Source organism: Micropterus salmoides, unplaced genomic scaffold, assembly GCF_014851395.1.
Source record: "Micropterus salmoides isolate LMB-PRFRI ecotype aquatic unplaced genomic scaffold, ASM1485139v1 Ms_hic_scaffold_1, whole genome shotgun sequence".
NCBI lineage: Eukaryota > Metazoa > Chordata > Actinopteri > Centrarchiformes > Centrarchidae > Micropterus > Micropterus salmoides.
The window spans coordinates 7,517,852-7,540,942 of NW_024040040.1; the positions used below are offsets into that span (position 1 = coordinate 7,517,852).

Sequence of the window (23,091 nt, forward strand, 5' to 3'; positions counted from 1 at the left end):
CAAATGGGGAAAAAGATCATTCCTCCTGGATGAATCCTACCCAACAGCAACCCAAAGAGAAAGCCATCCTCATTGTTAGCAACAGATCTCAGGCACACATAATGAAGTGCACACATATGGCCTGCCAATCAAATTTCCTGAAACATTTAACCTCAGCCTACACTCTAGGTTATTATATACAGATTACAATCTGGGTCATACATAAAGCTGTTAAGAAGGAAATAGAGGGAGATGAGCTTTCCTGTTATTCTGGGATTGATCTGATTGTGTGAGCACACTACAGTGATCTGATTTACTCACCTAAAGGTCTGTATCTGAGCAGGTTGAAATCACTATTCCCTTTTTGCCTAAAGCTTCTTTTCACGTTGACAGCACCACATGATGCTGCAGAACAAAGATAATATTTTGGCTTTGTTGTTGTTTTGTTTTTTTTCTATGAGGCCTTTATTTGTCACTGTTGCTGCCAGTAATCAGCACACCAGAGCATGACTTCACCAGCCCAGTCGGAGACAGCCCTTTATAGAGCAGCAGAAAGATTGATGAGTGAAAGACAAAATGAGATGGAATACATTTCAGCGTGAAGAAAACGCAAATTGATGGCTTGATGGCATCAGATCCACATCAAAACACCCTGCTGTACATAAATAAACTAAAAATATATTGGCTCCATCTGAGACATCACTTACCTTTACTACGGTGATTTAAATTTCGTTTAAAGCCTCTTCTGCATGCCAAAAAAACCCCCGTATTAGTCGCTTAATCGTGGAGAACGGACCTCCACACGGCCCCGGCACCACCGACCCTTCATCGGCTTCCAAGCGGGATCCGGGCGCTCCAGAGCCCGTGCGCAGCCCCGCTGCCTCTCGGTAGTCCAACCTCCGGTCAAAGCGAAATCTCCCTTTGATTTCTTTTTTATTATTCCCGTTTTGACATCATGGTTGCCATTCTCCTCTCCCCACAGAGTAGGTTACCTGCTCTCAGTGATGTTGCCAGGATGGGAAGAAAGACGCGTTCATTTCTTATTTATTTGGCTGGACCAGCCTACTTCACATCCGCCTCCCCGTTTCCGCTGCTTCACGCACTTTATTCCCTTTTATTTTTACGCTCCGTCATGTTTGATGAAACCAAACCAACCGCGTTGCGATCACGGCAACATATTCCCGTTGTTAGTGCTGGTTAGGAACTTTGTTTAATAAAACGTCAGGCCTTGTTGCGGGAGTATACTGACCGAGCTCAGCGTCAAAATAAGCGATCCAACACCTCCCACTATACCACCACCTCCACCACCCCTGTGCAAACCACGGGTTCTCCAACTGAGGTTCGGGGGCTTTCAAGGGGTCGGCGAAAGGGGCCCCAGGAGCTTAATCGCAACAGTCTGATTTATTTAATAGAAATGACATCTAGAGAACACGCGAGGATTATTGTTTTAATCACATATGTAAACAGTGCTGCGGCGTATTAAGGGCGTCCTAGGATAAAATCTCATCCAGGAGAGTGGGGGGGAGGGTGTTATAATTAACTAGGGCTAACATCATCACAATCAGCTGTTTGTGTTAATGGCACGACAATGCTTGAGGTGCCCTGGCCAATCGCAGGTTTTCTTGTTTTTATTTTAGAAATGTTAGTTTTACTGATTTAAAACACTCAGTAGGTTAGGCCTAATGGATTCTGTAAAGCAGAACATATTGTAAAGGTAGGACTTCCCTGTACACCTGCAGTTAACATCAGAAAGTATTTTATAGGCTATAAATTGCAGAATAAAGCCTATTTTAGGTAGATCCATGTCCCATTTTGAATTAGCTCTGGCGTGATGTTTATTTTTTCCCCAGATAGTCCACCGTGCTACAGGGGGTATGGAAAGAAAACAAATAGCCTTCCTGTTTAAGTAGGACTCACCAGGTTTTAGGAGATTCTTTTTTTCCCGAGAGTCATTTGCAGGTTTGCCACGTGTGAAACAGATATGGACATAAACTTTTATCCATTGTTGTTTGGAGTTAAATTAAAATCTATTATCTTGGAGACAAACAAGTAGTTCGTGGCTGCAAAACTGTTTTGCTAATCGAAGATATATATGAGACTACTGATTTTATTCATATAGTCAAACTGCTGACTGTGGTTTTACAGTAGGTTGTTTTTTGATAAAGTCAGGTCTGGGCGTGCGCTCTCCTTGGTACTGAATTTGGCAGGTTACTGTTTGGATCATTGTCCTGCATGGCCTCTTGTTTCTCAGTGGTAAACTACTAAAGGTAACAAACACCAGCTGGGTGTGGTGATCCTGATGTGGGGGTGAGGTATATTCTGCAGTAATATTATACAGGCTTTTAAATTATTGGGAATATAGGCACACTTTTGGCCGTTTCTATACTGTGCTTATTAACAAGTTTACCTATATTAATCAGTGATTGGGGAAGAAAGCACACAAAAAAAGTTCTCCGCCCTTTCCACCAGAAGGCCCATCCCGGCCCTGGCCTAGATGGAGTGCTGTGTCCTGTGGAGGAAATTTGATGGAAGCAGACGGTTAGGATAGAGGGAGGGATTTCCCAAATAATCCCACTGCCTTAATCCCTGCAACAACAAAAGAAAATGTCCTCATTCATCTTTTTGTCACATTACTGTACCCCCTCCACCCCAAAAAAACATGTCCAAAGCAACATCATGCTTATTTTTATTACTTAAAAATATATACACATAGCAAAAATGTTGTGTTGAATGTGAATGTCTTAAAATAGGTATAATTTAAAAATAGCATTATGACTGTGCACACATGTACAAATAACGCAAACTAAATTTAACCCTGCACAAGAAAATTATGATATCCGTTTACATGGGACAGGAGGAAAATAATGTCTGAAAACTGAGCAACTACTACTTCAGTTTCAGATATCTACCGTATCTGTAAGAGTGAAAATGGTGTAGTTAAACTGAAATAAATACAGAAATAAATACATAAGTAGTAATAAACAAAATAAATGTTGATTGATTCACTGCAAAATATAAATAACTGTTTATTCATAAATTTCTACTTTTATTATCTTCAGTACGTTTGTCTGTATGTTAATGACGCAGCCGGTACTAACTTCACTGTAAAGCACGACTGGCCAGCTGGACAAACCAGGCTTGAGCTACAGATCTAAATCTAACGATCTACCTAAAAATCAGGAGCATGTGTACCAGTCAGCACAGCTTTATACACCACTAGCAAGTTAAAAGTAATATATCTGTCAAGATTCTGTGACCTGTGGTGCTTTACAGTGAAGATAGTACCATCTACCTCATCAACACACTCAATAAATAAAATTAGAAAAACAGAACTAATGAAAGAAATGTAATTCAGAAATTCAGAATAAATGTACTTTAGATAAATGTAGAAATAAAATAAAAGTATTTTTGTACATATGCATTTATTTTTGTATCTATTTTGTATCAATTTAATTTATTTGTTAAAGAAAATAATTGTCGATTTATTCATGAATAAATCATTTTTAGTCCTCCATATTTATTTATTTATTTATTTATTTATTTTACACAAGGCAGTACAAAACTCAAAATATATATAAAAAAAACAAAACGCACAGACGCCGGGACATTTGTGTGCATTTTCAAACAATGCAGTGTGTGTTAATGAGCTGGCGGGCCATCTCCATGTTTCCGCTGGCCTGGTAGATGAGGGAGAGGTTGAAGGCGATTTCCCTTCTCAGATCCACCTGATCATCAGGCATACCCTGTAGGGAGGACGAGCGGTGAAAGGATGGACAGACAGATAGGTAAGAACAGGAAAAGATCTTGCTAGGCTGCATTATTGACACTGACTACTGTGCAGTGAGGATGAGGCGTTGATTCGTTTAAAGCTTCTACAGGCTGGTTTAGTTAACATGTAGAAAGAAAGGGTGTGTGTGTGTGCGCACCTCCAGTTTCTGTGCAGGCAGAGTAAGTGCCTTCTGGTAGTAATGTATGGCCAAATGTGTGAGGCCCATCTGGTGCAGCGCTCTGCCCAGGTTGTACATGCTCTCCTGACACTCTCCACGCAGCTCCACGTACCGCCACAGGAAGGTGAAACCCTGAAAACACACGAGTATTTCAGAAGAACAGACTAGGCCATGTTATTGTAAAGCTATCAAAAAAAGGGTGTAGGATACAGACACCGTACCTGCAGCACCAGCGTATGTCGCTTGGCTACATACTTCTGAGATGCCATGTGGAAGAAAGTGAGACCGATACACAGGCTGTGGAGAGGGTTGTTGGGGTGAGTCTGGAAGGCCTGAACATACTGACCTAAAGACACGTTTGAAAACGCGTTAGGTGAATACAAATGGAAAATAATAGCCAAATATTTCCTAAACTCAAACTGACTGAAAACTAACAGGAGCCTGCTGGGCAGCGTATAAACAACAATGTGCACTGTACATGTTTTTCAGTCATGCACTTTTAGACCTCTTCTTTTTAGAAAGAATGGTCTGGAGGTCTCCCAGAAAATGAATCCCACAATTGCAGTACTGAAAGTTATCCCTGGAGCTGGTAGACATTTATATTTGCCAAGTAGTCTTTTAGTTATGGCCCTTCTCAAATGGGAAACTAAACTTTGGCTTATGCTGATATGAGAATGGACATGCAGACTAAAGGAAGTGTATGAATTGAAAAAGAGGATGACAAATACTTTTAGAACGAAAACGGCACCCACTTGTTACAAATCATTCTTTCGCATATGAAATGAAAGTTTATTTTGAGGCAATTATCCACCCAACCACTCTTATTTACTCATATTGATTTCTTTTTTTTTTTAAATCAAATTTAATTAACTTAAAATTCAATTTAAATTTTCCTATGTTTTATTTTTTCTTCTAATTTTATTTACACTACTTTGAGCAATTAAAACAAAATGAATAATTAAAAAGAAGATGAGATATACAAGAGCTAAATTAGCTAGTTTAGCTATCGGAGGAACGTTCAATTTCAAAACGTTTTGCACCGGATTGCTACAGTTTCCGGGTTGAGTGGCATGTTTTTCTTAAATCGGTGTGCAGCGGTGCGCAACAGGGCTTTGCGATATGTTTTCTCTTGTTTGGTGACATGTATGTAAACACAGCCATATTAAAAAAGCAGTGAAGTGCAGTGCGTTTGTGTACACATCAGGGCATTCAAGGCACCATTGTTTCCGCTTAAATTTACATTTTGTTATGTTTGGTCGGGATGAACTCGGCCAGAAACCAATAACTACAAACTTTGAGAAACTTAAAACCACAGCATTGGTCCTTTGTGCATATTGGTGGCAAATTAACTAAAAGTCCTCTAAACTTTCACCAAAGTGGACATTTCACTGCCTTTATCTTTTTGTCAAAGTAACTTTTTTTACATATAAATTCGGCTGTAAGCAGGGAAAACAGGTAATATCAGGCAGTGTTAAAACAACAAGATAATGCCAAACCTGAGCATCGTGAGAGAGATGCCGAACACAGATGTTTTAAACCGTTTTTATATTTAACTAGGTAAGAACAAGCAGCGCAGTCAGTAGCGTGTAGGTTTTGTACCCAGAGCATGTTTGAAGCTCCCCGAAACCATGGCGTTGTGTCCGCAGAGGACACACAAGGCGTGGTTGTCGGGATGTTTTAACAGCAGGCGTAGGCAGAAGCGATGGTGACGCTGGTGCTGGGAGGTAATCGTCAGCTGAGGAGAGGAGAATAAAAAAAAAATCACCTCAGACATTTTTTTTTTGCGTCCACAAGAGCAGACACATGCACACATTTTTCCTGACTTGCTGTTTTCTGAAAAGGCACACCTGGTTAAAAATATTCCAAAGCTGAGGCGAATCCACATTTTCCATCAGCATCAATCTGTTGAGAAGAGAAAACACACAAGTACAAGCAGAAGACAACGTTATATTTGACTTTTCAATTCCGAAATTTTTTTTTTTTAAATTATTCTCTGCCTGTCGGAGCTGCACATGCGAGTCTACCTGATGTAGTTGTAGGCCTTGTAGTGGTTGCGGTTGAGGATGGTGGCAGACAGGCCGAAGAACTCCATCTCCTTCCTTTTTGGCTTGTTGTCGTAGAAGGAGAAGAACTCCATGGCCGACTCCACCAGCAGCTCGGCCTCCTCGTAGCGCTGCACCTCACACAGCGTCAGCACACAGCTCACCAGCAGCTGCCACCAGTCCTCTTTAGACAGGACGTTGGTTTTACCTGTGCACAGGCACGAGATGAATTATTAAATGGTTGAGAGTGAAGACAACATGGACCGAGTTGAAAAAAAGGCTCAGTTATTGTCTCCTTTTCAGTAACACACACACTTAGCAAAGTCACTGCAAACCTTCTGTTCAGCCCGATTCTGACGGATATACAGTTACCTGTATTAGACAAGTTGAACGTGATGGCGTGCACTGTAATGACACAATTTTCTAAACCTTCAAAGTGATGGATACAGCGGTTACAAGCTCATGTTGTCTTACACATCCCATGACGCCAGTCACAAATTTTCCTTTTGGGAGAAAAAGATCATGTATAATTGGTTCAATTCTCTGCAACGACTTCACAGATCACCTGAGTCGAGGTATCTGAATCTGAATGTTTCTTAGATTATCTCTGCATTGATGATGCTGAGATGCTGAGTCTTTTAAATTCAAAATCCATGACGGCATGCTTGTGAATGCTTTTCAGCAGCAGACTCTAAAATGTCCGCTGCACTTTGATTTCATGCTGTAGAAACATTACCAGCAACCAGCTGCCTGGAGGACAGGAAATCAATCTGAAAACATGTGGAACGCTTTAGAAAAGAGTCTACAATAATGTACAGTCACTAACTTTGTTTACACTGGTAGTAGTTAATGCCCTACAACATGCACAGCCTCGTGCACGGCCCTTTGAGAGACCAATAAACCGCTTTTTCTCCACATATGGTGAGTGTTAATAAGTGCTGACAGTGAACAATCTCCGGCCAACTGCTCTGCGCTGCTCCTGCCAACTACAGGCTCAGTACATCGGCCAGACAACCAGGTATGAAGATCTACAGCACACAACCAACAACCCGCAAACACAGTATGTTTAGCTATACCTGTGTTGTCCAGATAGGCAGCTTCGTGGTCAGCAATCTCTGGCAGCATGTCTTTGGCCTTCACCAGCCTCAGGTGATTCACGCCTGACACGGTTGCAGAACGCACACACACCTTAGCTCGCTGCATGGCCACCTAGGACACACACACACACACACACACACACACACACACATTGTTTTAATCATTTGTCAAAGAGATTGTGTGTGCAGGTAAGAAAAGGTGGAAACTCGAGGATAAACTAAGGAAAACTTCTGGATTATTTCAACCTGCTGTAAACTCTGCGAGCCTCCTGCAGCTCCAAATAAACATGATTTTTATATGAGCAATTTGAGAAGTGCAAAGTTAGCCCATATAGCCAATTTTATGGAAAACACACCAGACTTCCTCTTAGCATTTTGTTTTACTACAGATCCTATTTGATCTCATATAATGCAATGCCAGTATTCACTTGCATTGTGTATATTTCACTTTATCTGTATAAAAAAAAATAAACTTGCCTGTACACATGATGCCACATCAGCTTAAACCAAGTTGTTGCTGAGCATGTAAGTGTGTTTATGTGTGTGTGTTACCTTAAGTAGCATAGAGATCATAGTGATCATAGCATCCAGGTAGTCCTGGATTTGTCCCTGAGTCTTCAGGAGTGTGGAACGATGCAGCAGCAGCTTTAACTCCTAAAACAACAATATATATATAGAGACATGAATATAAACACATAAACAAAAAATACAGCTTCTTTTTTAAAAAGTCATACACTAGCAGAGCTCAACTCAGAGTTGTAATAGCTCAGTATTAATTAAGAATGTGTGGAAGCCCATTCCCTCCAGGAAAAGCAAAATGTTACGCATAAAAAATTAAAAACACTGATACTTTCTTATAATTTCGATTTTGAGTAAGTAATAAGTATACAAAGTCAAAATTCTGACATGTAGTTAATTGGTAGTTTTGGTAAATCATAAATTTTGGGTTTCCTAAGTTTTAGCATTCTTTGGGTTTACCATAAGTATTCTTAAATTGATCACAGAAGTTTTATTTTGTTTGTTTGTTAGCCAGAAATGGACTTGCGTAAGTATATCTCTTTAAGATTGATTGTTGAGAGAAAGAAACTGTGGAAAATGTGGTATATTCCTGGAACATGACAAATAAAATAAAATAGAAACTTTCCAGTCTGCAAAACACTCATCAAAATTCCATGATATTCCTGACCTGGTCATGCCATTGTCCATGGAACTAGATCAAACACACAAATTCCCTTGCCTTTTGTGCAGCCGACGAGTCCTGTGCCAGTGTATCGCTGTCGTACATGGACTCCAGGGCCTTGAGGGCGCGCTCCGGCCGGCCCAGCTGCTGCAGCAGGGTGGCTAAGGAGAGCCTGGCCTCCAGGTGCTGTGGAGCCATCTCCACCACTTTAGTGTAGCTTTCTACGGCTGCCTCCATGTGGCCCAGCGCCTTCAGACACTCTGCAAGGGAGATGTGATGAAGGTGTTTATATGCAACAGTGGTGTTCATTTTCTCTAATCAGAGCCAAACTGAGGGGTCATTTAAAGTGTTGCACCACTACTGCAAAGTTATACACAGTGGAGAATCTTTTGGAAGCACGCTGCTGGAGATATGCCTCTCATCTACCATGGGGATAAAGGTTAACTCTCAAATCTGCTCTGATTATAGTTAGAGTTTACTGTTATCTAGCTGGAGCTTTTAAAGCCAATAAAGTCAAAGTGAAAATGAAATTCAATTTTGGTACAATTAGCTAAATCTAATCCAACTGTCCTGCAATAAATCCTCCCTTTATGAAGGTTATAATGTTCAGTTTTGAACTGTTTCAGAGAGGTGCATATGCAACTGCTCAATAATTTTGGACGATGTAGTTTGTGTTGCTATTGAACTGTACAGAGCGGCATTTCTGATATTTAGCCTACTCTCACTGATATAAATGGGGTGGACAATATAACAGAAGCTAAGCTAACCAGCTTCCACTATCTAAGTGAAAGCTAATTAGCCTAATTTGCTAGCTTCCGCTTCCAAGCACAATAGGTTCTCCCAAATGTTGCATGTTGAAAACAGACTGCACCTTAAACTACTGAAAGGCAGAAAAACATCAGCGTTTGTCCTCAGTTCTGTCTGTTGACAGAGCGTCTACTAGCAACTGCTGACAAAGGAAAGGCCCAGAGGCTTGAAGCTTAGAAACTGTTGCCACAAGTCACACAAAATATTACTGTTTAAAGCTTTCCTACACAAAAAGTGAGGAGAATAAGGTTTTCAGTTTGACTTTTAAAGCACTGAACTTCTGAATCACTTTAATGTTTGCTTTCTGCTGGTCCCACCTGCGTGTCGGAGCCAGACGACCGCCAGGTTGTACTTGTCGGATATGACGAGGGCAGACAGCAGGGGCAGAGCAGACATGTACTCGCCCTCGTCCAGGTAGGCTTCACCTACATCCAGGTACAAGTCACCAATCTCCTCTGGACTCTGGTCCATCAGCATCGACACGAGTCCCTATAGTGGGGGGGGGGGAGAGACAGGTGTTTAATGCCATTATCAGTCTCTGGAAAGTTTAAACTCACTGCTAGAAATCTGATTTTTTTTAGCTTAAGTCAGATTTTCTCAATAAAAAAACCTTGTAAAGTCCTGTTTACCTCCAGGGGTGTGAAGACATGCAGGTGTATGAGGCAGACCATTAGCTTGGCCCTCAGGTCCACTGGGACACTGTCTGGTACCTGTACATCCTTAATTTCACCTGGAGACACACACACACACACACACACAAAAAAACAGCTTCAATCAGGTTCCAAAAATAGTTTTTAAACCTAACCAAATTGCAACATTTCACAACGTTTTATTTTGAAAGTCTAACAGGACGTTGCATATTTATTGTTGCTAACTTAACCGAGGAGAGCTAAGCATCAAAAAATGAACTGAAGAGGTATCAGGGTGTTAAAAACCGCCTATGTAACAAGCTGGGAGTGAGAATGTGTTGTTTTATCACTCTGTAAAGCATTTTGTATCACTTTTCTGACATGAAAACTTTGTTTAAATGGGTCTTAAAAGGTCGACGTTTTTGGAACAAATATGACTCTGATTTTGTTGCGCCATAAAGGCAAATTATTTTGATTGAAAAGAAATCATTTTCTCAACATCTGAAATCCACATTGTGGCCTTAGTGCACACTACAGGAAAGGGACGTGGCTCCTGTCAGTGTGAGCTAATTTAGCCTCTTGAATAAAAGAATACTTGAGAATAATAATGATTTTTATTCACTCTGTACAGACAGTGTACAATAAATTGACTGGGTTAATTGGTGCTGACGCAGTGCACGACAGTTAGACAATGCGGCACAGACACAGTGGGTGCAACAAAACTATTTTCTTTTTGCTGCTGATTTCTATTCAATGCGTCAACTTGCCCTCTGAGGGTTAGGCTTTCTAAAGCAAAGATCTTTTCTGTTATCTAACGAATGAGCAGCAGTGTTTTCCAGTCTGTGCATCCCAAGACAAAGGTTTCTTGGGTTAAACAGCTGCTTCTAAAGCTTCCTCAGGGCAAATGAAATGTGAAATGATTTATCCTCAGAGTATTTTCAGTCCTTCTGTGTTTGTCCATTAGAAAGAGAGGCAACATCAACAAGCTAGCTAGTTATTTTAGCTACAATGATCCCAGAGATCCTGTTTGATGAAGCACTTTTAACGTAGTCTGGATCTCTTCAGGTTACACCGATCCTCGCTGCGACTCACCGTTCTCCTGTGCTGCCATTTCCTCTACCGTTTTTGACTTCGGCCCTTCTTCATTGGTCTTCTCCTGCTCCTCTGTCGTCTCGTCTGCCACTTTCTCGTCTTGTGTTGGTACCGCATCGTCTGATTTGGACTCAGCTCTGACCAAAACTATACCTGCAAACTGGGCCAAGACCTAGGAAAACCATCACACGCAAATTATTCTTTAAGACAAAATACACCTTTAAATTTCCCTCTCTCTAAATGACACGAGCAAGCTCTTGCTTCACTGCACGCAAACACACACAAACAGAGATGTACCTGCAGGGCCCTGTTGTACTGGCGGTTGGAGATATAGAGCTCAGCTGCCATGTTGATGAAGTCATCGCTGACCAGGCTGGGGTGTCGCGCCAGAGCATCCTCTATAACACCCAGAGCTGAGGCCAAGTCATTACTCTCATAGTAGCTCCTAAACAGAGGTAATCCAACATCACCACATTATCCACATTTCCTGTCTACATTTTCACCTGTGACCATCAGAAAGTAAGGCGAAATCTTCCAAAACGTCATCTTTAAAAAAAAAAATTATGACTAAAATGTGGTGTGATAAATGAAAGACTGTGTTGGGCTCGGTGCAAATGCTTCTGTGGATGAACTGTATGGATCCACTTTTCTGTGGGTCAGCGTGTGTCCTTGTACTTGGCCATGTCCTTGGAGAGCTGCATGAAGTGCTCGCCGTCCTCCAGCGGCAGCAGTGACAGGATCCTGCGGTAGCCGTCCATGCAGTGTTTGTGCTCGCCCAGACGCATGTGGAGGCTGGAGCGGTCCCACAGGTAGCGCACATTAGTGGGGTCGTACTTAATGGCTGGGGAAGCGGGGGGACGAGAGGGAATGGAGCACATTAATATTGATAGTATGGCTGCAACTAGCGATTATTTAATTAACTGATTAATTTCTTGGTCAATAAAGAATACTCATTGCCCAGGGTGAAGTCGTAAATGTCCTGTTTTGTCAGTCTTAAGCCCTAATTAGTCTTAAACCTATTTAATGTGCAGCAGGGGACTCGGAAGCAATTTGAGTCATTTTTTAAGAAATAATTATTTGATTTCAGCTTCGTAAATCTGAATATTTTCTGGTTTATTTCCCCCTCTATGATAGTAAACTGATTATCTGTGGGGTTGTGGACAAAACAAGACATTTGAGGAAGTCATCTTGGACTGCGGGAAACACTAATCGAGTACATTTTTTATTACTTTCTGACATTTTATAGACCAAACAACTAATCGCTTAATCGAGATACATGTTATGAGATCCACACATGTGTTAGTTAATGTATCATTTTTAATCCGTGACTTTTTCCTCTTGAGTGTCAGACTGACCCTTTGTGTAGCAGACAATGGCCTGTCTGATGTTGTCCTGCTCCAGAGACATTTCTGCCAGTCTGACCCACTCCTCGCTGTCTGAGGGGTTCAGGTGGGCGGCGATCAAACCAAACTGCAGCGCTTTGTCCATGTCTTGATCATCCTCATAGATCATAGCCAACGTGGAGAAAGGCTCATAGGCCAGAGGAGCTGGAAGAAGACATTCAGTTAGATTTAATCTTTTAGTAGTGATCAAACTCATTACCCGAATACAGATGCCCGTCTACAGTCCCAAAACACACACACCCTGTCTTATGATCTCCATGCACATCAGGATGGCGTCCTCTCTCTCTCCTCTGGCGTAGCGGATGTTGGCTTCTCCCATCAAGCCTCTCAGTGCTCGGGGCAGCTTGCTGCGATGACGTCGCTCCTGGACACACACAAACAAACAAACAAAGTCACAAACTAACACATGAGGAGGTGGGACAACACACTGACGCACTCTCCCCTCCCCCTCACCTTCATCATCTTCTTGTTCTCTCGGTTCAGCTCCATCTCCAACGCAAACACGTCCCCCACCGTCAGATCATCCTCCTCCTCCTCCTCCTCCTCCTCCTTCTTCTTCTTCCTTCTCCTCTTACTTCCCCTCTTCCTGCTTCGCTTTTGCTTCTTCTCCGTCTCCTCCACCTCCACCTTCCCCCTCTCCTCTTCTTCCACCTTATAGTCCTCGTCACCTTCGTCATCTACATAGCTCAAGCTGTCCTCCTCTTCCTCCTCTTCTGAAGTCTGATGTTCGGGCATTTCTCCCAGCATGGAGGCAAAGGCCAGCTGAACCCCGGGGCTGACTCCAGCTGCAAAGAAAAAACAGATAAGAGAAGATTTTACTGTGTGCTCACAGCAGACTTTATTTGGGCAGGCCAGTGTCATTCTGTTGATTATGTTCTTGTGGAATTCATTTGTAGTTGTAATCTACAAAACGCCTTTCACAATTTCTCGTAGCTAAGGCGATACATTCAAGTAGTTTGTTCTATCAGACCCACAGTCCAAAAACAATGATATTCAGTTTACTATCATTAGATAATGAAGAAAGTCAGCATAAATGCACACATCACACGTTAGCATTAATGTAAAAACCCAGGCGGGTCGCAGTTTTACCGATGTTCCCCGGGATTTGTGCAGAGGTAGAGGGCTGAGCATCGTCCTCCGCGTCTTCAGCTAACAGGCTTTCTCCTGACTCCTGGGAGAGGACAGAAAGTATTAACATCATGTTGCATATTTCAGAGCAGACGTAACAGCCAAACAATAAATCTAAATCTAAATGTAGACGATATTCTGATAGTATTTTATTAAGTCTGATAAACGCAGTAACTAAGTACATTTACTCAAGTATATTTACACTTTACATGATTCTTTTTTATCCCTGACACTGTCGCCTTCTACCCCGCTACATCTCAGAGGGATATCTTGTGCTTTTCACTACATTACATGTATCCGACAGCTTCAGTTACTTTACAAAGTAAGATTTTTACACACAAAACATCTGAAGTCTACCCAAACAGTTTATACAAGTACAGGTAGCACATTCGTTGATTGACAGAAATGTAATTGGCAACTTATTTTAAAGAGCCTTTGAGTAATTTCTCATGTAAAAACATTTCATGGTTCCAGCATCATAAATTTTCAGATTTTCCTTTAATGTATTTGTAATCTTTTTGAGGTTTGAACAACTACAACAGTCCAAAATCCTGGTTTTACATTAATGCATGAGTAAACAGTCACAGGCCTTTAGTACTTTTACTTTTTATACCTTAATAAGTACTGAATTTCCTGATTATGACTTACTTAACGTTACATCATTTTACTTAAGTAACATTTCAGTGCAGTACATTAACTTGCAACAGAGTATTATTACATTATTACATTAGGGTAAGTGTTTACTTTGATACTCATGTTTTTAACCCTGGTTGTGATTTACCTTGGCTTTCCGCTCATCCCTCCGCTTGTCAAACTCCTCAAAACTTATCCTCCCCTCCAGGTAGTCTATGAGCTCGGCGCTGAAGCCAGACATCTCCGGTGTCTCCGCCCGGCTGAGGCTCACTCGCTGGACAAAAGAGGCGCTTCTTCAAACTAAATGCAACATCTCACGCTGCAGCGGTGACAGATTAAAAACTGGCGAGAGAAGAAAACATCCGCAGTAAAGTCTTCAAATCAACACCAAAAGACAACACGCCGGACGGCAGTCATGTGACCTGCAAACACTTCCGGGTTGGCGTTGAATTAACCATAAATCCATAGAAATACTGTTTGGACGCCATCTAGTGGCTAAAGCAAGAGAGTACTACTAAATATTACCTACCAAATGTTTTTATATCAGAGGTGCATAAAGTACATAAATCCTGTACTTGAGTAAAAGTACAGATATACTTGCTAAATATTACTGTAATTTAAATTTCTACTTGGGGCAAAGTATAAAAATACTTGCTTTTAAAAAAAATACTAAAGTACCAAAAGTAAAAAGTACTACTTGTGCAGGAAATATGTATTAAAAGATCAAAGTTGTTGCCAGTTAATTTCAGTGTCAGTCTAATAATTGTAATTGCATAAAATGTTCTTAGTTTTATTTAGGATTAGGACATTATTATTATTATTATTGTTGTTATTGTGCATGCATTCATGTAAAAGCAGATTTTTACTGTTGTAGTTGGTTTAGGTTGAACTCCAAAACTCAAAATATTTATTAAAATGTATTTAAAAAAAAAACACATAACATACAAAACAATCAAAAGTGAAAGCAGCAAATCTTCACGTTTGTAAAGCTGGAACCATGAAACGTTTTATCAAAATAGTTGATTGACAGAACAACTTATATTGTAGGTGTACTTGTGTGAACTGTTGGGTGGTTTAATTTATAACAAAACATCATATTTTCTTTCACTCTTCATATGTTGTGTGTGGAAGTTTACTTTGTAAAGTAACTAGTAACTAAAGCTGTCAGAAAAATGTAGTAAAGTAAAAAGATTTCCCTCAGAGATGTAGTGGAGTAGAAGTAGGAAGTGGCATGAAAAGAAAATACTCAAGTACCTCAAATTTGTACTTAAGTACACTACTTGAATAAATGTACTTAATTACTGTCCATAACTGTAGTATACAATGGAAATAAAGATAAAGTCAAAATTACAATACATTTATTTGGTATTTCAAAAATATATTGTACCATTCATCTAGAATCTGTCTATGGCTTATAACCTTTACACTAAAGATATTAAAGTTGAGGACTGAAATGTGAAAAGCAAAATAAACAACAACATGTATTCAGACATTATCATGTTTTTAAAGGTGGCTGGAGGGGGCCTTAACATGAATCAATAAATTGTTCATTTAGTTTTAAACACTTATCTTTCTATCTTGTAAATCATAGAATATTTTGTTTATTTTCTTTTACAAAGCTTAAAAATAACTCAGTACTAGGTTGTACTGCAGCCTACAAACTTGAGGTACTTGTACTTTATTTGAATATTTGCATTGTATCTCAGGCTACTTTATACTTGCACTTTTTACTCCATAACAATATTTTAAAAATGATACTTAACAACTTAAGATTTCACATATGAGACGTATAAAATTGATGCATTATTACTGATTATGCTACTAAGCAGTAAAGTATTGCATGTATGGTACAAATAAAGTATAAATCATTGGACTTAATACTATTTCAACTACATGAGTAAAATTCTACTTGCATATAAAGTATGTGACACTTTCAAGGAACACCTGCACTGAGGACTTTTACTTTAAGTACATTTTCAACACAGGACTTCTACTTGAAAGGGATTCGTTTTGTGATAAAACTACCTTGAGTGCTACTTTGTGTAAGTATAATGTAATTGTAATACTTCCTGTGCAACGTGCATGTGTGCACACATTTTAAACCATTGTATGAGGTGACTTTTATTTAAAATTTATAGATTTATTTTTTGTCCTGTAAGTGCACTTCTCATTTTATCTGCACAGTAAGTATGGCACAACATGTATTGCTTCCTCATTCATTGTTCTTTACCGAAATATCAATAAGTATTTTACCACATGAAAGAGTAGCTCAAGCGTACATAATTTAAGATTTAATATGACATGTTTGTTTTGTCAGGAACAAGCTGGAGGTTTACGTCAAAGCATATCTGCTTTTCCATTTCCCAGATCCAGAGCAGTGTGGCAACTGCTGCTGTTCATTCAACAGGCTCATGCTTCACTTATTCTGCATTATACCTTTATCTCCCATGCAAGAAAGAGAGGGAAGAGAAGAAGAAAGGGGGGATAGAGTAAAAACAAAGTGAAGGAGGGAGTGGTTTCATCCCCACAGTTGTTGCTCCTCCTGCTTCTTCCCCACTTTCCTCTCAGTGTGTCTGCACATCAGTGAACTCTGCTCCCTCTCCCCTATCAACCTCACCTTGTTTCACTGTCCTGGATGGTCTAGACCTTCAAACTGTGTGATGACTGCACATGAAGCCTAGCGCAGGTGAGTGCTTATAACAAGCCAAATCTGAACTGCTTTATCCACCAAAAACAATATTTACGCAATTCAAATTCAATTCAATTCAGTTCTATTTATATGGGAGGAAAGAGAACACACAGCAAGACAAAGCAAGTTCCACATAAAGCAGTGATGTGTCTCTGTAATATTGGTTTGTAGAGCATTAGTGTGATTTGTTTTGCTCTTTTGTTGTAATCTCTAAGGGACTGTACGCAAATTATTAGAAGGGGGGCGGGGTAAGAAAAGGAAGAGGGCCTACCGATTCTTTTTAAAACAAATTGGTTTATCATTTAGCCAAAGAAAAGTCCTCAAAATAGTGGGTAAAAAAAGGTCCTAAGGCCGAGGTGACGTGTGAAATCGTCTTGTTTTGTCCGAACAACAGTCCAAAACCTAAAATATTCAAAATAAAATGATGTGAAACACAGAAAAGCAGCAAATCCTCACATTTAGGAAGCTGGAACAGTTGCAGATAAATTTTCTATTGATTGTTTCAACTCTAAACATAATGTATGTTTAGCACAACCCAGCCCGTTCTCCTAATGAATGAAGTGAAAACATTACAGTGCTGAAGCCCCTCAGCAGCCACAGAGCTGCTGCCTTCGACCCGTTAGCTTATGTGGTATTAACTGCTTATTTAGCAGCTTGCAGAGAGTACCATTAGTTATGTTTTTGGCAATCACTTCTAAAGTGGAATTTGGGCTAACAGGAAAACGCTCTGTCAAATATTAAATTGAGCCACCTCACTCCAATAATTTGTGGACAATCCAAAATGACCCATGATGCAGAAAAATGATTATATAAATGCAGAAATGTAACTTACGCTGTGTTTTGGTTTTTTTTAAATGAAGAACTCTTTATTTGAGACTGTTGCAGTTGATTTCTAGTGAGTTGATTTGTGGAGTCTCTCTATATGTGTTCGCAGCAACAGGCAGCGGGTTTGAATCCCTATCAGCGTGTGTAAACAGTGAACACTTGGGTCTGTGTTTTGGTGCGTGTCATTGTTATTGTCCCTTATCAGGAACAATTTTCACTGCTCAGTTGGTCAGCACAAAGGCTTGGTCAGCCTGAGCTTCATAACAACCACTGTTCTTCTCTATGTTCATATCTCTTCATCACTTTCAGTCTGTGAAACCAGTGTGAAAGCTAGAAACGTCTTTCTCGGAAGCACTTACACTTACTCATTGTTCTCTCCCATCAACGTCAGAACAAGAAACATTGGCAAACATCCCTAGCTCTGTGATCATCCCTTCCTGCCTAAGTACCCATTAGCGATTACATGTGCCCCTAACTTGATGTCCACACTGTGTCCCTTCAACAGGCTCAGAAAAGCAGGGAGAAACGCCTGGCTTGAATGAGCATAGCACAATGAACCAGCATTAATCAGTTTCATAAAGCAACCCAGGGGTGATGCTATGAGTCTAGTCTGATTTGAGAACCTCTTGTTCATGACTTTGAGATACAGAACTTGGACATAAAGCAAAGATGAGATGAAAACTCAATCAAGAACAAGCTGTTGGGAGTTTTGACCTCTTCAGACTTTTCCCCTCGTTCATGCACACATTGTAAATAAGTGAAGTGCCAGCAGTCACTACTCAAGCACATATCACATTAATTCACAGTGTGCTATAACAGCCACCATATTGTGAACACCTTCACACAGGCTGTCTGTCCCTGTTGTGTTTTTAACAGTCTGTGTCCGTTTCTTTAATTTATGTGGAGTTTACAGTCACTGTTTCGTACTAAAGAGTTCTAACAAATGTGTTGAATGCATGTCCTTCCTCATAAAGAATTTGCAAAGCTGGTTTTGAAATCCTTTTAAATCCTGCATCTGTGTTTGTGAGCTGGCAGTCCTCTTCTTTGCTGACTTTGTTGGCGCATTGCTACTGCTCTTGGCTTCATTGCTTCATAATGCCAGCAGTGAAAAACTCCACGGGGTACCTTTATGTAACATTTAATGAGACAACAAACGCTACGTATCGGGCTGCAGCCATACGTCAAAGTTGTTTATTAGCTTTTTTAATTACAGTGCGTTTACAAGCATACATATGTTGACTGGAATGCTGTGGGGATACATTATAGAAGAAGTTATGAACTCACTTCTTTAAACCTCCTTTGTGAAACAGAATTTCGCCAAAATAAGCCCACTTTCCTGAAGGAGGCTGGTTTAACTGGTGCTTCAATAAAAACAAAGGAAATCCTCCTGTCTATCACTTTATCTTTTACTGATGGCTTCTGATTTATGGTCAATGCAACAGCTGACTAAATTTACATTTCCCAGTGTAGTGCTTTTTGCAGTTCCATCTGCAGATTTTGCAGCGTAATCAAAATAAATGATATATAACAGTGGTTTTATATTTATCACTGGGTTTTTCTATCTGGGCTCTAAGACTGGCCTTTTCTTTCTCTTGTTTCCAGTAGTCCTCCTCTCATCATGAATCTGACTCCTGGTAGCTGTACGGCAGAGATGCCGTTCGGATACCAACCCCGTTTCAAAGGCCTTTACATCGCCACTGAGCTCATCATCGCCGTGCTGGCCATCATAGGCAACTTCCTCGTTTGTCTGGCTGTCACCCGAAACAAGAAACTTCGCACCGTCACCAACTACTTCCTGGTAGTTAATCTATATAAATCTGTGGTTTGGGAGTACCACAGGCAGATATCTGAAGGACCAAAACTGTTTCTTACTCTGTGTGCTTGTGTGAAGGTATCATTGGCAGTGGCGGACATCCTGGTGGGCTTGGTGGCCATTCCCTGCGCAGTGCTGACAGACTTGGGTCAACCTCGTCATAACTTGCCCCTCTGCCTGGTGCTGCTCAGCATCCTGATGGTTCTCACACAGGTAGGAACATTTACCTGGCGGCTCTGGAGACCGATTGCAGGTGGATTCCTGCAGGGCAAAAGCACCGTGCATGATTTGATGTCACCAAGATGTAATAGTTGGAGCTGCTATGTGAAGTCTTGTTACTGAAGCCTTGTGACTTTGACCAAGAATCCTGTGATGGAGGAGATTCAAAGTCCCAAAGAGTTCCTTATCACATGCCAACATGTGAATAAGGGGAGTACTGGCACTTATTGTTTTCCATTTCAAAAACTGCCTTAACCTCACTATTTTAATAGGTCAATAATCATCACATTACCACTTATATGCACATTACAAATGGAGTTAGCAATAGCCAAATTGAGGGAAACATATGATAGTAGTGCGTCATGTTTGCAAAGAAAACAGCCACAGTTTTGGCCCATTGCTCCACATTCCTATCAGAGTGTGTCAGAACGAACCATTTCCTGACATGCCTTTCTCCCAATAATTGTTTTACAGTCGCTTAATACAGAATTGATCTGACCTCAGACCTCCCTGTGCGGAGGAAAGGGATCAATGCTGCATTAATCACCGGCTGCCTTAACTATAGGAGATGGAACCGTTGAAAACTAAGAAGTTCTGTTTTATCTTGTCATCAAAACACCAAGGACTTAAGGTGTCTTTAAACAAATGCTCCTTTCTCTTCCAGAGCTCCATCCTGAGTTTGTTAGCAGTAGCAGCAGAGCGGTACATGGCCATCCTTCTGCCCTTCCAGTACCAGCGAGTCATGAGCCCCAGGAACGCCCGGCTGGCGCTGCTGGTCACCTGGGGGCTGGGGGCCATCTCTGGCTCCGTGCCGCTCATGGACTGGCAAAGACAACCAGCAGATTCTGAGTAAGAGGATGGGGAGGGGAGGAGGGAGTGTAGATGAGTGGATGAATGGGATGGGGAACAGAGTGACTGGCTAAATGAAGGAGTGAATGGTAAAAAGAGCGCAGGAAAATCCAATCCAATGAAATGAATGAATGAATGGATGGATGTGCTGTATGTATGTACAGTGTGCCTGGATGGAAAGATGACAAAATTAATGAGTGAATGAACATTCTTTTTAATAACGCAGGGACATTTCATGAATGAATTACAGGGAGGGTAAATGAATGAATGAATGAATTAAAGAGGTCAGGAAAATGCCATGACTAAATGGATGAATGGAAAGCTTCCAGGAAAACGCAATGAGCTGAAAGAATGAATGGGAATGGGATGTGTGTAGACATCAAAATAGAAATGTGAATGAATGAATGAATGAATGAATGGGAAGACTGCAGGAGAATTAAAAGAATGGATGGATGGATGGATGAATGAAAGAAAATGGCATGTGTACGGGAAGCAAAATGGAAAGGTGAATGGATAAAAGGCGAGGATGGACGAATACTATAGTAAGATTTCAGGAGAATTAAATGAATGGAGAGATTAATGAATGAATGAATGAAAAATAAATAAAAAATCGTATGTGCATGCTATGTGCTGTATACTGAGCAACATGTATGAATGGAAAGATGACTTGATGTGTATGGACATCAAAATGGAAATATGAATGAATAAACAAATCAAATGATAAAAAGCTTGCAGTGTAATTGAGGTAATGGATGAAGCGATGAATGAAAGCAGTGAAATATACACCTCCCTGTCATTCCAGCTACTGTATCTTCACTTGTGTGGTGGACATGAGCTATTTGGTCTACTTCAACTTCTTCTGCGGCCTCCTGGTGCCACTAGTGGCCATGATTGTCATCTACAGCCAAATCTTCCTGACCGTCCGCCGCCAGCTCAGGCGCATCGCTGTGGTCAGGGGAGCCGCAGAGGACAGGAGAGCTGCTGGTAGTGGGAGCTCTGGGACACAGGACACTGAGAGCTCAGCTGCTGCGGGAACCACAGGAGGCAGAGCAGACATGGGGACAGGAAAAGGAACCAAGCGTTTGGGAAAATGTAAGGCTGGACAGAGGGCTGTTGGAGAAGTCGAGTCTGGCATTGGGTCTCTTATTGAAACTGAGACTACTGCTGTCTTCACAAAGCCCAGCATCGTCTCAGCTGGATCCACCTCCAGCTCCGCTCCTGCTGACCCCCGTCCAGCAGAGTCAAACAAGGCCAAATCCAACATCCGCACCCGTCAGGAGCTGCGTAAGGCCACCTCCCTCTTCCTGGTCCTGTTTCTCTTCATGGTGTGCTGGATGCCCATCCACCTCATTAACTGTGTCCTGCTGCTCTGCCCACAGTGTGAGGTGCCCATGACGCTCACACTAGCGGCTATTTTGCTTTCACACGCCAACTCCGCCCTCAACCCGATCCTGTACGCGTACAGGATGAGGTCGTTCCGACACACTCTGATAGCAATGTGGAGAGGAATGTGGAGGATTGGGCCAAGAAGCCAGTAGAGGAGCCGTGGGTGTCTCAAAAGCAAAACCTTTTCATGTAAAAGGTAGGACTCACAAGCTTTTGTTAAAGAAGCCAAAAATAACTTTGATCAAAGTGTAAGTGTGATTCTTAAGTGATTGCAGTGACTCGCAAGGATTGTAAAAACTCAAAATATCCTCCCTCAAGCACTGGAATAAGCCAATAGCAGGCCGTCAAAGGTGATATGTCAGTGCTGCATCACATCAGTCATGATGGCAGCTTCATACACACATTATCATCCATGTTAGCCAATCCTTGGACACCAGGAACGTTTCTACATGAAACATATTAAGTGACACTCACCTATGGAGGTCCAATAAAAAGGGAACTCAGGGGTGATCCTACAAATTAAACATTTCTATTAAAAGTTTACTGGCAAATTAATATATTTAGAATTTTAAAAATTTGTTTATTAGTCTTTAAACTCAGAATTCTTGTATTTCACAGCTCAACTAAAACGTGTTGGACATTTCAGAATGGATATAGATGTGGTGAATTCAAACATTAGGAGCTGTTTGGATCAGATACAGTATATGCTACTGGGAGGTTAAGTTTGATTCCTGCTTACAGAGCAACTGGACTTGCTTATAACCCTTTTACACAGATTTGCTCAAACAAGCTATTGACAACGCATCTTCTAACAGACCCACAAACATTAATCCCCAACTCTGCACTTCCCCTCAGCTCTGCAAAGCTTTTCAGCCTCACTGTTTTGGATTCACGGCCCGCAATCCTACCGTCCTGGTTCACTCTCAGTACACTTATCAGCTGAAAAAAAGCCTACTGCACACCACCAAACAGCAGGCAGACACAGTTAGCAACTATCTGATGAACACAGTGGAGCATTTAGCAGCTAGGGAGACAGATCTTTTTTCTCAGGAGATGATGGACATCAAACCACAGCTAAGAGAGAGTAAATATTGGATGTGCATTCATCAGCTGGACACAAACATGGCTCTAAATGATTACTTATATTGATCTGTGGCTGCTGGATGTCTAAATAAGGAACTTTTTGCTACCATGTTTGCGATACACGTTTTATAAGGTTGCACTGCCCCAAAGTGGTGAACAAAAAATAAAAAAGGAACATTTTGCCCTCACATTTTATAACAACCTTGAGTCTGATCTCAGGGTGTGTGTATATATATATATATATAAAAACCCTTGGTGGCATGTGTCAACCTCAAGCTCAGGTTCTGCGC

The 23,091-nt window shown here is 41.0% G+C and overlaps 3 protein-coding genes across 4 annotated transcripts in view; 1 reads left to right on the top strand and 2 right to left on the bottom strand.

Moving 5' to 3' along the window:
- LOC119900865 (E3 ubiquitin-protein ligase HECW2-like) overlaps positions 1–1,293 on the bottom strand; it is a 44,774-nt gene extending 43,481 nt beyond the window's left edge. For both annotated transcript variants that reach the window (XM_038716163.1, XM_038716153.1), the window contains exon 1: positions 687–1,293. The gene's annotated coding sequence lies outside the window, so the exon portion shown is untranslated. The remainder of the gene's footprint in view (positions 1–686) is intronic.
- A 1,363-nt stretch (positions 1,294–2,656) lies between these two features.
- On the bottom strand, positions 2,657–14,361 carry gtf3c3 (general transcription factor IIIC, polypeptide 3). The gene is made up of 19 exons (XM_038716173.1): positions 14,086–14,361; positions 13,266–13,347; positions 12,630–12,961; positions 12,417–12,540; positions 12,129–12,320; positions 11,449–11,614; positions 11,071–11,218; positions 10,774–10,945; positions 9,682–9,782; positions 9,370–9,541; positions 8,303–8,505; positions 7,618–7,719; positions 7,045–7,177; positions 5,951–6,176; positions 5,774–5,828; positions 5,526–5,661; positions 4,148–4,272; positions 3,906–4,058; positions 2,657–3,722 (listed from the first exon to the last, which is right to left on the bottom strand). Exons 1-19 carry the CDS (start codon positions 14,176–14,178, stop codon positions 3,600–3,602), a joined length of 2,838 nt encoding a protein of 945 aa, XP_038572101.1. The 5' UTR covers positions 14,179–14,361; the 3' UTR covers positions 2,657–3,599.
- Positions 14,362–19,069: 4,708 nt separating this feature from the next.
- LOC119900955 (adenosine receptor A1-like) lies at positions 19,070–22,134 on the top strand. The gene is made up of 4 exons (XM_038716315.1): positions 19,070–19,249; positions 19,343–19,477; positions 20,148–20,332; positions 21,135–22,134. The coding sequence occupies exons 1-4, from the start codon at positions 19,070–19,072 to the stop codon at positions 21,868–21,870; spliced, it is 1,236 nt and encodes a 411-aa protein (XP_038572243.1). The 3' UTR covers positions 21,871–22,134.
- Positions 22,135–23,091: the final 957 nt, after the last annotated feature.